General features: G+C 36.7%; 1 protein-coding gene across 1 annotated transcript; it reads left to right on the top strand.

Moving 5' to 3' along the window:
* The first annotated feature begins 2,464 nt into the window (after positions 1–2,464).
* On the top strand, positions 2,465–13,659 carry LOC128219752 (eukaryotic initiation factor 4A-I-like). Its single transcript, XM_052927710.1, has 10 exons — positions 2,465–2,578; positions 3,525–3,579; positions 3,917–4,049; positions 4,432–4,571; positions 6,548–6,716; positions 7,045–7,154; positions 10,887–11,030; positions 11,241–11,378; positions 11,740–11,909; positions 12,659–13,659. The coding sequence occupies exons 1-10, from the start codon at positions 2,550–2,552 to the stop codon at positions 12,801–12,803; spliced, it is 1,233 nt and encodes a 410-aa protein (XP_052783670.1). The 5' UTR covers positions 2,465–2,549; the 3' UTR covers positions 12,804–13,659.
* The last annotated feature ends 730 nt before the right edge of the window (positions 13,660–14,389 follow it).

Here is a 14,389-nt window from a genome sequence, read left to right as displayed (position 1 = left end):
ACACCGCCAGAAATCATGCTAGCCTCGGACTCTTTTACTTATATGGCGTATAGGGGCTCAGGTTGGTTCACAGTGCCCTGCGGGTTGATCAAGTTTCCCACTAATTGTATTTTAGTATAAATTGGCACAAATCATTTGGCGTTGTAATAGCAATGTTTTTACTACCGTAGCCTTCATTTTTGTAATCCTAATAGTTATTTTATGCCATTTAGTATTAAATTATGGTCGATGTCAATGGCTGGTACGTGTCCTTCCATCACGTTGTACAAGAAAGTCAGCCTCGGTGCCAGCGCCTCTGCTGTAAGCTTTGAAGTTCAATGTTTTGTGTGATTTCGGAGACGCAGCCTTGATATTTGAAGTCGTTTGTGATCAATCCAGCCCCTATGTCATGCGTTGAATGCGTTCTAGGCGTTCGATGTCACATATTATGTAAGGGTCCCAGTTGGCGCTTCAATACTGCGTAGACTAGATGTTTCGCTTGTTCCGGATGCTTTAATAGTACCCTAGCTGTTTCATGGTTGGGACGGCGAGCTCCAAAACCGATGATAAAATCGTCCACACTTACCCGTTTTATGTCAATGTCAGAGTAATAAGAACGCTCAAAATGCACCCGATTTTGGGCCAGTTTTAATTTCGCTTCAGTCGCTGAGGAGGGGCGAATGTCAAGAGGTTGCCCTTACTCTAACATCATTTCATGGAACCGCCACTGTACATAGTGTCTCAGTGGGAGTAGTATAAAAGTTATTGATCCCAGATAGTATGTAGCGGATGCGTGGTCTAGTGGTAACACAGTTGACTGTCAATCCAGAGGATACAGGTTCGATTCCGCGCCGCAACCGTGACAACAAAAATACCAATTAATGCGGTCTTCGGGAGGAGGATCCCGTGTGATAGTGCTCATGATACACTGGTGCACGTTAAAATACCAGGGTAGGTCTAACCAGAGTAACATTCTGCCTGTGCAATATGCTCCAAAAAAACTTAAATGACTAACAATCTTTTTCGGAGCACTCGCCAAATCAGTGTGGACATACCACGTGGTTTGTGACGTCACATTTAGTTATAACGTGAAGTAAAATACCGCTCGACTCAAAAGGGATTATCGCTGTAAGTGCGTTATTTTTATATCAATTTTTATAAAACCTAGCGGAGGCTAAGCGGAAAAATGTACACTGCGCTCGGTTATTAAGCGACATGTTGAGTAATTTATAGTTTTTTAAAAAATCGTGGGCAAATGCTGAAAATGGACAAAATATTGTAACCGATGCTCATTGCAAAACAGGTTCAAAGTGGGCTCATTGCAAGATGGAGAGAGGTCGGCAATTGTTCCCAAAAACTGCTTTTCGTTATAACCAAATAGGTTTTGCTTTTCGTCATAACAAAATACAAACATTTGATATTTCTATATACTGTATGCCTTATTTGTAGGTATGTATACATCCTGAGGATAGAAATATGCATTCCGAGACTTCCGTTTTATGGCAAACATGGTGAATATATATATAAACAACTTTTTGGACCAGAAACGTAATTTGCTTCTCGTCATAACAAACACTATTTTGTCCATTTTCAGCATTTGCCCACGATTTTTAAAAAAAACTATAAATTCGTCAACATGTCGCTAAGTAACCGAGTGTAGTGTACATTTTTCCGCTTAGCCTCCGCTAGGTTTTATAAAAAAAATGATATAAAAATAACGCACTAACAGCGATAATCCTTTTTGAGTCGAGCGGTATTTTACTTCACGTTATAACTAAATGTGACGTCACAAACCACGTGGTATGTCCACACTGCAAATGGGACTTGTCCGAGTGCGAGTATAAATTAGCGTTCAAAGTTATAAATTAAAGTTACACACTGCATCATGCGGCGTCAGTCGTCGACCCAAGATTGCATTTTTCTAATGTCTTGTTGTAGTTAGTTGTACTCAGTAATGTTGTTGATGGCTTTGTAGATGTGGCAGCCGTCTGCAGACAATCTTACAAATGGGACTTGGCTCTATCTGGTAAGTCGTCGATGTGGCAGGGGAAGAGAATTAAGTGGCCCGAATTCCACTTGTGCATGTTGGTATTGCTCTCCTTCACCACAACACATATACTTATATCTCTTTGTAAGGAAGTTGGCGATCCTGCAAACGATTAATCATCAATATATCACCAGTCATCATTTCTTATCTTGGGTATCTATTAAATAATGAGATAAATCTTTATTTTACTTGATTATAAATTTGCCGGCGTTCTGCTTGTCAAGGGAAATCACTGCGTAGGAGATTGAGTATTCTCCCGCGATTATACCACTACATCGGATGACGTCATTTTGAGACGGGTTACCGTGATACGTCCACGCAATAAGAAAGAGTTCGCAATAGTTATGCATTCCATAAATTACGTATAATAGGAGTATTTCAGAAATGTACAAATTGTTAGTCATAATAGCCTGTTTTACAATACGAAATATAATTATAACAATTAAATAATTTATTCGACTACTTCCGTTCCGTGATTCGATCCGTGTCTCTTTCCTTTATTCGCGCTACTTTTAGCAAGAACATGTCGAACTATACCGCTGAATCAGAACGGTAAGTTTTTTTTGCAATCGTGTGTAAATAAAACGTTGTTCCTGTGTTTGTTTCAAAGATTAAGTCTGTATGAACAATCGTAGCTGATTACCATTCATGAATTTTGTGTTAATCCCTTTATTTTCTACATTTTCAATCCGTCTCATTTAGCCGGTGTCATGGCGGACATAACTCATGGCACGTGTGAAAGATTTTTCCTTAAAAGAAAGACGCTTGGACATGTATAATCACTGAACACTATCTGTTTTGTTGTCGTTGGTTTAGATGAGTTAAATTGCTGTCTTTCTATGCTTTGGAACTGTGTGAAACTGGCTAAATGATAGTCCGTATGTGGTAGTCACTAGTGATAAGGAAAATTACTAAAATGTTACGATCACATGATTGTTGACAGTCTAGTCTAATGACACTGATTTTCTCATTTGTGGTATTATGATTAAAATATACATCCTGATATGTTGTAGAACAAATTGTCACATTTTTAAATTTAAATCAGGATGTTGTCTATGAGATGAGTGCAAGCACATCCAACGCCCCTTGCATTACGCACCACGCCCCTCGCCTACAAAATTTATACAACATTTTTTAAAATGTTCAACATACCGCTCAATTGTTTTCTGCTTATTGTTTTCTGCTTCTCTGCATGTCTGCCTTGCCTCAAGTTGTGTACATCGTCTTCTCGGAAAAAATTAGGCATCCCAACCGTTTGCCAAATACATACTAGATTAACACAGATCTCTATTCAAATCATCCATACCTCACATTTCTGTGCTGCAGCTTTGTATGTCTGCTAGACAAATACTTAACTTTATTCCACGACAACCACCTTGCACAACAACTACTGAATTTAATTATTGCTCAGCTTAAATATTATTATCATTTAAGTTTGAATGACCCTCTTCAAAGACCAAGTTCTGTACTGAGTTTTCATTGAGATCTTTATTTGCAGGCCTCAAGAGAATCCTCAGGAAGGGATTCAGGAGGTCGCCGATGGCATCATTGAGGTGAGAACATAATACTAATGATTTATAAGATGATGTTGAACTTTAAAACTCGGTCAGAAAGTGTACATACAGTGAGTTTTTTGTCTACACCATTGATGTAAGTTGCGGTTGAGTGTATTTTTTTTCCTGGTTTGATTTTTCCAATGTAATATTGCATGAATGAAATATTAAAAGGTTTTTCCTTAATCAATGCATTCATTTTATTTTGAAACACTAATTTATTAGAAATCTCAACACTTTGTGGTTATCGAAATCTGTGAAAACTCCCTATTCTGATTATGTCGGAGTTAGATACGAAAGCTTATTATTGCATGTTTTTGGGTTGCTTCTCTTTCAGAGTAACTGGGATCAGGTGGTGGATAACTTTGATGACATGAGTCTGCGCGAGGAACTCCTGAGAGGAATCTATGCCTATGGCTTCGAAAAACCCTCGGCTATTCAGGCCCGAGCCATTCTACCCTGCATTAAAGGTTTGTACATGAAATGAGTTTTTTATTATTAATGAATGAATTGTCTTTTTGACATTCATCTTTCTAAAACTGGAGTTTTGAGTTATGTAAAAGGATCAAGATCAAATCATATTCATAAGAATGTATGGTAAATTTAGATATAATGTCCTGCATTTAAGATAAAGTGATTTGAACTGTATAGTACCTATAAAAATTGTGTTTTCTATTTTCATTTTCCAAACAAGGAAACACTATATTATACTAGTACACTATAGTTATCACAGGACAAATCCAGATTTTGATTGAACAAAGAAATTGTAACAAAAATGATTCATATCTGATACTGAATAAGTTTTAACAAAATTTTAATATTAAGCAAAATCTTAAAAACCATTTTTTTTAGGCCGGGATGTGATAGCCCAAGCCCAGTCTGGTACAGGAAAGACTGCGACATTCTCCATAGCAATCCTGGAACAACTCAAGGTTGACTTTCCTGAGTGCCAGGCGCTGGTACTTGCACCTACCAGAGAACTTGCACAGCAGGTAAAAAGTGGTTTGTCGATGTTTATAATTTATTACTAGAGATTAGATTGTGCTTGCATATGAGTGATTAGAGATTATTAAGAATTCCTTGAACCTCACACTTCAATGATGAAGATAATGCAGCTTTTAAAGTAAAGGAATCGAACAAGTGGTTTTAACTCGCTTTGTCTATTGTAAATCTGATAAAATGCGAAGTTTGTAGTGTAGTTTCAAGTACATGTAGATTAAATTCATAGCAACCATGGCAATATTTAAATTAAAAAGTCTTCCTAAAAAGCACCAGTTTTGTCTTTTGACTCTTTTGGCCGTCAACGGGAAGTAGAGAAACTGATGCCAGCTTGGGTGAGGTGTGGACAGTAATGGGTGTTCTCACCTCAATAGGCTGACATACAATATTGTTATTATATATGTAACATATGATCTACTACTTCCTTTTTTTTGAATGATTAAAACACCTTCTATTGGCAATAATTTTCATACCAATTATTCTGCCATTAACAGCATATACTGTTTTCTTCGGAGTGGTAACCAAGGGAATGAACGAAGTATATATATCAGGGGTCGACACTAACCATTTTTCCAAGGGATCCCGAAGGGACACCAACATTTGAAATCAGGTGTCCCTTCCTGAAATTATGAGTCCCTTCCACTTTTTAACTTTTTTTATCATTGTTGAGCCTGTTTTAATATTTAATTCAACATACAGTGTCTTTTACTTTTCAATTTGTAATTCAAGTATACACCCTATTATACATGTTTTTAATAGCATGTAATGACAAGTTAGTAGCACTGAATGTCAGACATGTGAACCTCGGGCAATGGCAGTGAGGTGTATTTGGGTCTCTAGAAGTCGGTGGATTGGGTTCAAAAGCGGTAGAATGTCCCAGTCAAAAACAAAGATGAATACAATGTAAACAAAAACTTGATGTTACTATTTTTAGATTTTCGGGAAATACGCATAAAATACATCATGGTCGTCTTGTCATATGTCGGTGCCTTTTATTGAGAAACAGTAGGAATATTACATCTGGCTTGTGAAAACTCAAGTCAATATTTAGTAGAGCTGCTGATAAATCAATCAGACTGCCCAACAGGTGTCGTGCATACTGGAAGAGCAGACTACCAAAAATTGTGTATGTTAATTTTTGGTGCCAAAAAGTCGTAAAATTTTATAAATTGATTCTAGATAATTAATTAAACTTTGCAAATTTTATTACTATTTTGTTTTGATCAAAGCATTAAAATAAATGTCTTTAAAATTAACAAATAATACTGACAAGTTGAATGCCAATTAACAAAGAATGTTGAATGTAGGATGTCGGTCTTTTGTGCCGTAAATGTTACTGTAACTACTGTAAGGTCTCATCATTAAGGCATCAAAGTCAGCTTTGTTGGCATCTTTTTTGGGCGGTTCTGACACATACGCATAATAATTCCACATAAGTTGTTTGCCGATAATAAATCTCTGTCACCTCTGACCTTGTTAATAATGTAAACAACAAAACGGAAGCGTTAACCCGCATGCGCACTGTGACATGACCTGTTTATTTATAGATTCATGATGTAACTATAGTAAAAAAGTCAGCTATACTTTTGCTTTGGTGTGTGCGATAATAATAATATAATATCATTTTGTCATGCACTGTCGAGGAATTTAGGGGGACCTGAATATAGGTAATAGAGTAATGAAATGCTGCTTATTTATTGATATTTAGCGTTTATGGGTCAGAAATTTAAGTGTTCCGACGGAATACCGCACTTCGAAGTTTAGGTGTCCCTCCCGAAAAATTGGTGTCCTCGTCGAACACTGTATATGAACATTGAAAATGAAATTTTTCATAGGCACTGACTACATAACAATGAGTTGCATTTTGAATAACAATTCAAATATTGTAGGTCAATGATGAACACTGCTCCCTCTGTTTGCTAGCAAAATTAATGAAATATTTATTTACCGAACTGATTTTACCTCCCAGATCCAGAAGGTGATGATCGCCCTAGGAGACTACATGGGGGCCCAGTGCCATGCCTGTATTGGAGGAACTGCTGTGCGTGACGATATACAGAAACTGCAGAGCAGTACCGTCCATGTGGTCGTCGGAACTCCTGGCCGTGTCCATGACATGATCAACAGGAGAGCTCTTGGTAATTACTATTAAAATAAATTTGGAATGATGTGAAATGGTTTGGGGTTGCATCATTTTCCAAAACAGGTAGGAAAGGTAGGCTTTTTTTGAAGAACGTTATTGTCATCACTGGGGAATGACATTTAATTTATCTTCTGTATACATTTTTTAAGGTTTTAAACGACATATTGAAACATATTAAAAAAAATAATTATCAGCTGATTTTAAAAACAGTAGGGTCGGCATCTTTTTCGTAGGTATGTTGGGGTAACTCAACTAAAGTATATTTAGTAGGCTTTAGAAGTACTGTTTCATTCAGTATAATTGAAAATGCATGTTTGTTTCAGATCCCCGAAGCATCAAGATGTTTGTGCTTGATGAAGCTGACGAGATGTTGTCTCGGGGATTCAAGGATCAGATCTATGATGTGTTCAGATATATGCCACAGGATATACAGGTAAATACTGCCTCAACCACTGTTCACTTTATTTTCCAAACGCCCGCTATTTTGGCCAGTTAAAAAATTCATAAGGCCTAAAAAAAAGAATTTGGTTCGGGTTACCCGACCCTACCTACGGAATAGGCGCCGACCCTACCGTTTTTATAGTCAGTTTTTTCGTTGTTTTTTTTTAATTGATTTTCAATATGTAGTTTAAACCTTAAATGCTTATACAGAAGATAGCTTTAACACCATTCTCCAATGATGAAAATGATATTCTTATATAAAACCTAATAATAAAAACTAGAAATGTGTCCATAGGACACGGATGCCCCCACTTCGATTTTTTGTCACAGAAAATAAGCCATAATGATTATTCAGGATAATCTGCACATATAGGATAAGTTGAGTTGAGTTGGGTTTTACGGCATCGCAAGACTGTATAGGTTATATGGCGCCATTCAGGCAGGAAAAAACTTGTTGGATCCACATTGGACACATACTTTTCAAGAATTAGATTGGAAACAAATTTTATATTTTTGGCAAAAAAGGGCCGTAACTCCTAAATGACTTAAGCGATTTCCATGACTATCGAACTTGATCAAGATATTATGGTCACAAACATGTGTTTAAAGTTTGGTGAGGATTGGACAAACAGTTTTCAAGAATTAGATTGGAAACATATATTTTTGAAGTATTTTTGGCAAAAAAGGGCCGTAACTCCTAAATGACTAAAGCGATTTCCATGACTATCGAACTTGATCAAGATATTAAATAATTATGGTCACAAACATGTGTTTAAAGTTTGGTGAGGATTGGACAAAAGGTTTTCAAGAATTAGATCGGAAACAATCTTCGGGACGTACGTACGTACAGACAGACAGACGTACGTACGGACAAGGGCAACCCTATATGCCGCCACTTTGTGGGGGCATAAAAAGCCTACCTATTTTTGAGAAGGATGTAACCCTAACCAAACAATTTTATTTTTTTAGGCCTAAGCCCAATTAAGAATTTGAGGGCCAAATATGGAGATAGGTCCTCAGGCATGCCTCAGTGATGCCATCTTTTTATGATATAATGAAGAAGATTTTAAAACAATATTTTAAGCAGTTAGGAAATAATATTGGTATGCAATCTTCCTAAAAAGCACCAGTTTTGTCTGTTGACTCTTTTGGCCGTCAACTGGAAGTAGAGAAATTGATGCCAGCTTGGGTGAGGTGTGGACAGTATGGGTGTTCTCACCTCAATAGGCTGTCGTACAGTCCAATATTCAGATGTCAAATGATTCAGCATATGGTTTCAGAATTACTTAAGAAGTACCTATATTAATAATTCTATGCTTGTTTCATTAGAAAATTTACCAAACAAGACTCTTCATTTTGTGAGCCAGCAGCTGCTGTAATAAAATGGTATATTCTTGCAATTCCTAATCAATATTGCTAATCAAATGTCACTAAATATTGATGATTCTTGAACCAGTTATGAAAAACAATAATTGGTTTGTACATTCCAATAGATTTTATAAAAAAATATTGCTTCAAGTTGTTTTTTCACGATGTTTGAAACATGCAAGGAATAGTTCATTCTTACATTATGGCATTGAAGGAAAAGGGAAACCTAGTTAGTGTCAATATGTGTATATAAAGGGAATAACTAAATAGGGTTTGGTCAACATAACTTAAGATGGGATGCAATCTTCCTAAAAAGCACCAGTTTGTCTATTGACCCTCCTGGCCGTCAACGGGAAGTAGAGAAACTGATGCCAGCTTGGGTGAGGTGTGGACAGGAATGGGTGTTCTCACCTCAATAGGCTGACATACAGTCCAATATTCAGATGTCAAATGCATCAGCATATGGTTTAAGAATCACTTTTAGTGGTTGCACAAAGATTTGCTCTTGTTCTTTTATTCTGAAAATGAGGCTGTCCTAGTTTGATTTAGGATCATCAATTAGACCAGAGTTATTGCCCTTGTTTAAGACGCTGATTAAAACATCATTTAAGCATGAACAAGTATTTACATTTGTTATTATAAATTGAATGAATGCAATCTTCCTAAAAAGCACCAGTTTTGTCTGTTGACTCTTTTGGCCGTCAACTGGAAGTAGAGAAATTGATGCCAGCTTGGGTGAGGTGTGGACAGTATGGGTGTTCTCACCTCAATAGGCTGTCGTACAGTCCAATATTCAGATGTCAAATAAATTGGCATAAGATTTAAAAATTACTTATGAATTACTTCTATTTAAGGGGCTGTATGTACATTTTCCCTGTCCATCTTTCTGAAAATAAGCCTTCATAATCTGATTGAGGATAGTATAGATTAGACCCAAGTTCTTGCCCTCACTGATAAATGTATCGGCTAGCAACATATTAAATTGAATGAATGTAATCTTCCTAAAAAGCACCAGTTTTGTCTTTTGACTCTTTTGGCCGTCAACGGGAAGTAGAGAAACTGATGCCAGCTTGGGTGAGGTGTGGACAGGAATGGGTGTTCTCACCTCAATAGGCTGACATACAGTCCAATATTCAGATGTCAAATGCATCAGCATATGGTTTAAGAATCACTTTTAGTGGTTGCACAAAGATTTGCTCTTGTTCTTTTTTCTGAAAATGAGGCTGTCCTAGTTTGATTTAGGATCATCAATTAGACCAGAGTTATTGCCCTTGTTTAAGACGCTGATTAAAACATCATTTAAGCATGAACAAGTATTTACATTTGTTATTATAAATTGAATGAATGCAATCTTCCTAAAAAGCACCAGTTTTGTCTGTTGACTCTTTTGGCCGTCAACTGGAAGTAGAGAAATTGATGCCAGCTTGGGTGAGGTGTGGACAGTATGGGTGTTCTCACCTCAATAGGCTGTCGTACAGACTTGTAATTCAAAAAATTGTCCTTTTCGTTTCAGTCATTGAAATAATCTCACGATCCTATCTGGTCAATCTTTGATGGTATTTAATTTGGAACTATTGACACATTCCCAGTAGCAGAGCTGTTTGATTTATGGCAATTTCATCTGAATTTAGTTGAAAGATATCCCTCTCCCCAATAATTGTGTGACACCATATTAATATATTTGTTGAACATTATACTGTACTTTCTGCATAAGGCTTAGTTTCAAGGCAAGCATTCATCGCTGCATTTATAGAAAAAGCATATTTTTCCATTTCATTATTGATCATCATTAATTTAAGCACTTGATTTAAAAGACAAATAATCAGTTTGTATATTCAATGAATTAATCATCACTTTAAATTAATTTTTGATGAGGTTTAGAATATGGCATTTATTTTATCTGTATATATTTAAGCATAGCAGGAAAAATGAATCACAAATGTCACGAGTCATGAACTTTCTTAAAAACTTTATTTAAGATGAATTACAATCTTCCTAAAAAGCACCAGTTTTGTCTACTGACCCTTCTGGTCGTCAACGGGAAGGAGAGAAAATTATGCCAGCTTGGGTGAGGTGTGGGCAGTAATGGGTGTTCTCACCTCAATAGGCTGACATACAAACAAATACTCGTTTATTAAAAAATGTTGAATTGAGAATTCCTTCCTTGCTCCAAATTTCTGTCCTCAGTGGAAGGGCTGCAGCTCTTATCCCCACTGATGTTTTAGGCCCCTGCCCTCTGATAACTTGGAGCCAGTTGGGATCCTAGTAAATTGAAGTTTGCTTTTGATGAAGTGAACACTCTAATAACATTAACTCTGTAATATCATAGTGATGAGCCTTGTATATCTTGCCGCAGGTTATCCTGTTGTCAGCCACGATGCCTGATGAAGTGTTGGAAGTGACGAAGAGATTCATGCGTGAGCCAATCCGTATTCTTGTAAAGAAAGAAGAGCTTACCCTTGAGGGTATCAGGCAGTTCTACATCCAAGTGGAGAAGGAGGTATGGTAGCCTTCTGTTTCATTGTACATGATGTTTATGATTTGCTTGAAGCTCAATCTGGATCACTTGAGCACGGTATCTACTAGTGTTGTCTTTTTTAATTCTATAGTGTTTCAAGGAGTTGGACCACAGTTCGCTACCGAAAACAGTACCAATTAATGTATGTATAGTATCATGTTTAACAGTGTCACACTTGATGTCTTTATTCAGGAATGGAAGTTGGACACACTGTGCGACTTGTACGAGACTCTGACCATCACCCAGGCTGTGATATTCTGTAACACACGTAGGAAGGTCGACTGGCTCACAGAGAAAATGCTGTCCCGAGACTTCACCGTGTCTGCCATGGTAATGAATATTTTAATGTTTTACTTCTCACTAATATGTGCCTGCCATTGTGAAGGGTTAAACAGTGGTTGAAATTAGCATAAGCCCAAAAGCCCTAACTTCTACAATGCTTTTTGGGCCTGCTAAAGTTCTGGGTTTTATACTGGTTCAAAAAATATTATATGCCAAGCACTTGTGTATTAATTCGAGCATGTACATCCAAACTTGAATTTCGATGACTGGTTCTGCTGACTTTTAAACTTGAGTATTTGCCTTAATTCTTACATTAATTAATGTGGTTTGTGTAATTTTATATTACTATAATTTTGTGGCTGTCTTATTGTATCCAATATTAAAAAACTTCTCTTTTCACACCTCCCAGCACGGTGATATGGACCAGAAGGAGCGAGATGTGATCATGCGTGAGTTCCGTACCGGCTCCAGCCGTGTGCTCATCACCACCGACCTGTTGGCTCGTGGGATTGATGTACAGCAGGTCTCCCTTGTCATCAACTACGATCTGCCCGCTAACAGGGAAAATTACATTCATAGGTGAGATGCAAGCATGTTGAGTTGGGATTCGTGTGTAGTTGTACTATGCATGTCTGATTGTTGCCATCAATTTAAGCGTTTGATAACATTATTATATATGATGACTATTTAACAACATTGAGATATGTAGTCATTTTCAAGCCTGTTAAACTTAAGAAGTTTCGAGAAATTGGGGCAAGTGCATTTTAAAGTGTCATGGCAGTTCAATCTTATTGCTGTGTCTCATTCAAATGCTATATTAAAATGGCAGTTTTGTTCCCATGGTGCCTTGTGTAGTTAATGTATCGACTACAAGACTGTCCACAATTAAAAATATAGAGAGTATGTTAATTTGAGTCTACTCCCTGATGAGCCTTGTGGTACTTGTTCCTTCATTATTGCAAACTTCTTGGCAAGAATAACTTGAACCAAATAATTTATTTTTATTAAAAGAAATTAGAATTAGTATTATCTGGTTGAAATTTCACAAGAGGCCATTTTGGTTGGCGGCTATTTCTGATTGAGAATGCTGGTATGTTCTCTATTGGACTAAGAGAAAACAGGACTAGTTCCATATGAGTCGGAAGACTTGTAAATACAGTCAAACCTGTATTATTAAGTGGCCACCTTTGGGAAAAGGTCAAAGTGGCTGCTTAAGACAGGCGGCCACTTGTCCAGGTTGGAAATTTATGCCATTTTATCTTTGTTAAAACAGAAGTCGATTAAAAATTCTCAAGATTTCTCATTCTTATTCATTAAATGTTTTTCAGAATCGGTCGAGGAGGGCGATTTGGTAGGAAGGGAGTAGCCATTAACTTTATCACGAGGGATGATGAGAGAACTCTACGTGACATAGAGCAGTTCTATAACACTCAAATCGAAGAGATGCCCATGAATGTTGCAGATCTCATTTAGGACAATTGGATTGTTATCGTTGTTACCGCGCTTCACTGAGACTACTACCACGACGGATTATCGACTGCGACATATATTGCGATATTGCGTCATTTGTACTGAGATTGAGTCGGTACACGTGACATTTCAATTTTTATCAAAACTGCGATTATTCTAGTTTTCTGCAAGCAGAGGATTTTACCAATTGATTAACTGTGACATTATATTGACTGCGTTGGATAAGTTACCTTACAGCGATTGTTTTTAGCCTGTGAAAAGTTGAACCATTGGACTCCCTTTTCATAGCTTCTAAGCTGTTTTTGGGAACTTAAGATTGTTTTGCATTCATGTTGATGTTATAGTACTTGTATATACAACATTTATCTTTATAATTGTTTGAAATTTCATTATTTGTCTAATGTAATGTGAACTATCGTGCTTTGAAAGGTCACGTGGTAAGGGAGTGTTTCCCATTTTTTGGGTTCACCCGTAAGGGGCCCTTTAGGGATCCTTTTAAGATCCTTAGGGTCTCTCGCCCCCTTATTTTGCTGTAAATATATATTATTAAGTGCTTCTGTAATATTGGCAGTATTTGTCTCCTTCAAAATCGTTGAGTACCAAAAGTTTCTTTCTCTTTTATTTAATTTATTGAAATCAAGTTTAAAACTTTTTTTGTAGTTATTTGTATTTGTTAGCTGTAGTCCAATTATGGATGTGATAAAATCAAGTGTTTCTGGCTGTGAAGGCTGTTCTGAGAATAGGGTGCATGACTCTATATATCATTGTTATCAAACTGGGGCTACAGATATTCAGCGGTATCAATTGAAAACTGTCATCAAACAAAGCCATAGGTGTATTAAAAAATTACACAATTTCATATCTTGTTTTGTCGTTTCCTTCCCATTTGGTTTGCTACAGGAGAAGAACCAACACAAAATATTGGAATTTTTGGAGAAGTCGCATACCTTGCATAGTAAACATTACCCAAGTATCTTGAAATTATAATGTAAAAAAAACTTCACTAGAAGTCTAAAAATATCACCTATGTTGAACTTACAGTACTGAAGCTCACGCTGTATGTTAAGGATAGATAATACATTGGACAACCTCTCCAAATCTGACATTGTGTTGGTATGACTTAGCCTGTACCCAGGTCACTCTGACCATTCTGCTCAGACCACTAGATTAAATGTTATTAAACGTAAGTAATTTTGGTCAAGTTTTGACAATTCTAATGACGCTACAGGCCACTAGTTTTTGAACCTTGATAAATTATACCCACAAACAATGCTACCAAGTTTGGTGAAGTTAAAAAGAACAACTTGTGCGATCTGCCCAGATCAGAATGGTACACCTGGTATAGATTAAGGCTCCAAACTCTCTTGCTTCAGTAAGATGGCAGACTTTCAATTCTATCAAATTTTAAAAATTAAGTGACAATACCGATGCAAGCTACATAAAAGTCGGAAGATATCCGCTTCAGCCCATATTTACAGAACAAAAATTTCAGAATCTTTAATGATTTTTATTGGATTATGGGATTTGGTTAAAATCTAGGTCACTAGGTCAAATCTTACAGAGTTAACAATCAACGTCATAAATTCACT

This window comes from Mya arenaria, chromosome 15, assembly GCF_026914265.1.
Source record: "Mya arenaria isolate MELC-2E11 chromosome 15, ASM2691426v1".
Lineage (NCBI taxonomy): Eukaryota > Metazoa > Mollusca > Bivalvia > Myida > Myidae > Mya > Mya arenaria.
This window is presented reverse-complemented; position numbering and strand designations above follow the sequence as displayed.

Coding starts and splice junctions, on each gene's coding strand:
- LOC128219752 (XM_052927710.1), top strand. CDS start 2,550: ATGTCGAACTATACCGCTGAATCAGAACG. Junction 6,717..7,044: donor GATCAACAGGAGAGCTCTTG/GTAATTACTATT, acceptor TGTTTGTTTCAG/ATCCCCGAAGCATCAAGATG. Junction 11,910..12,658: donor AGGGAAAATTACATTCATAG/GTGAGATGCAAG, acceptor AATGTTTTTCAG/AATCGGTCGAGGAGGGCGAT.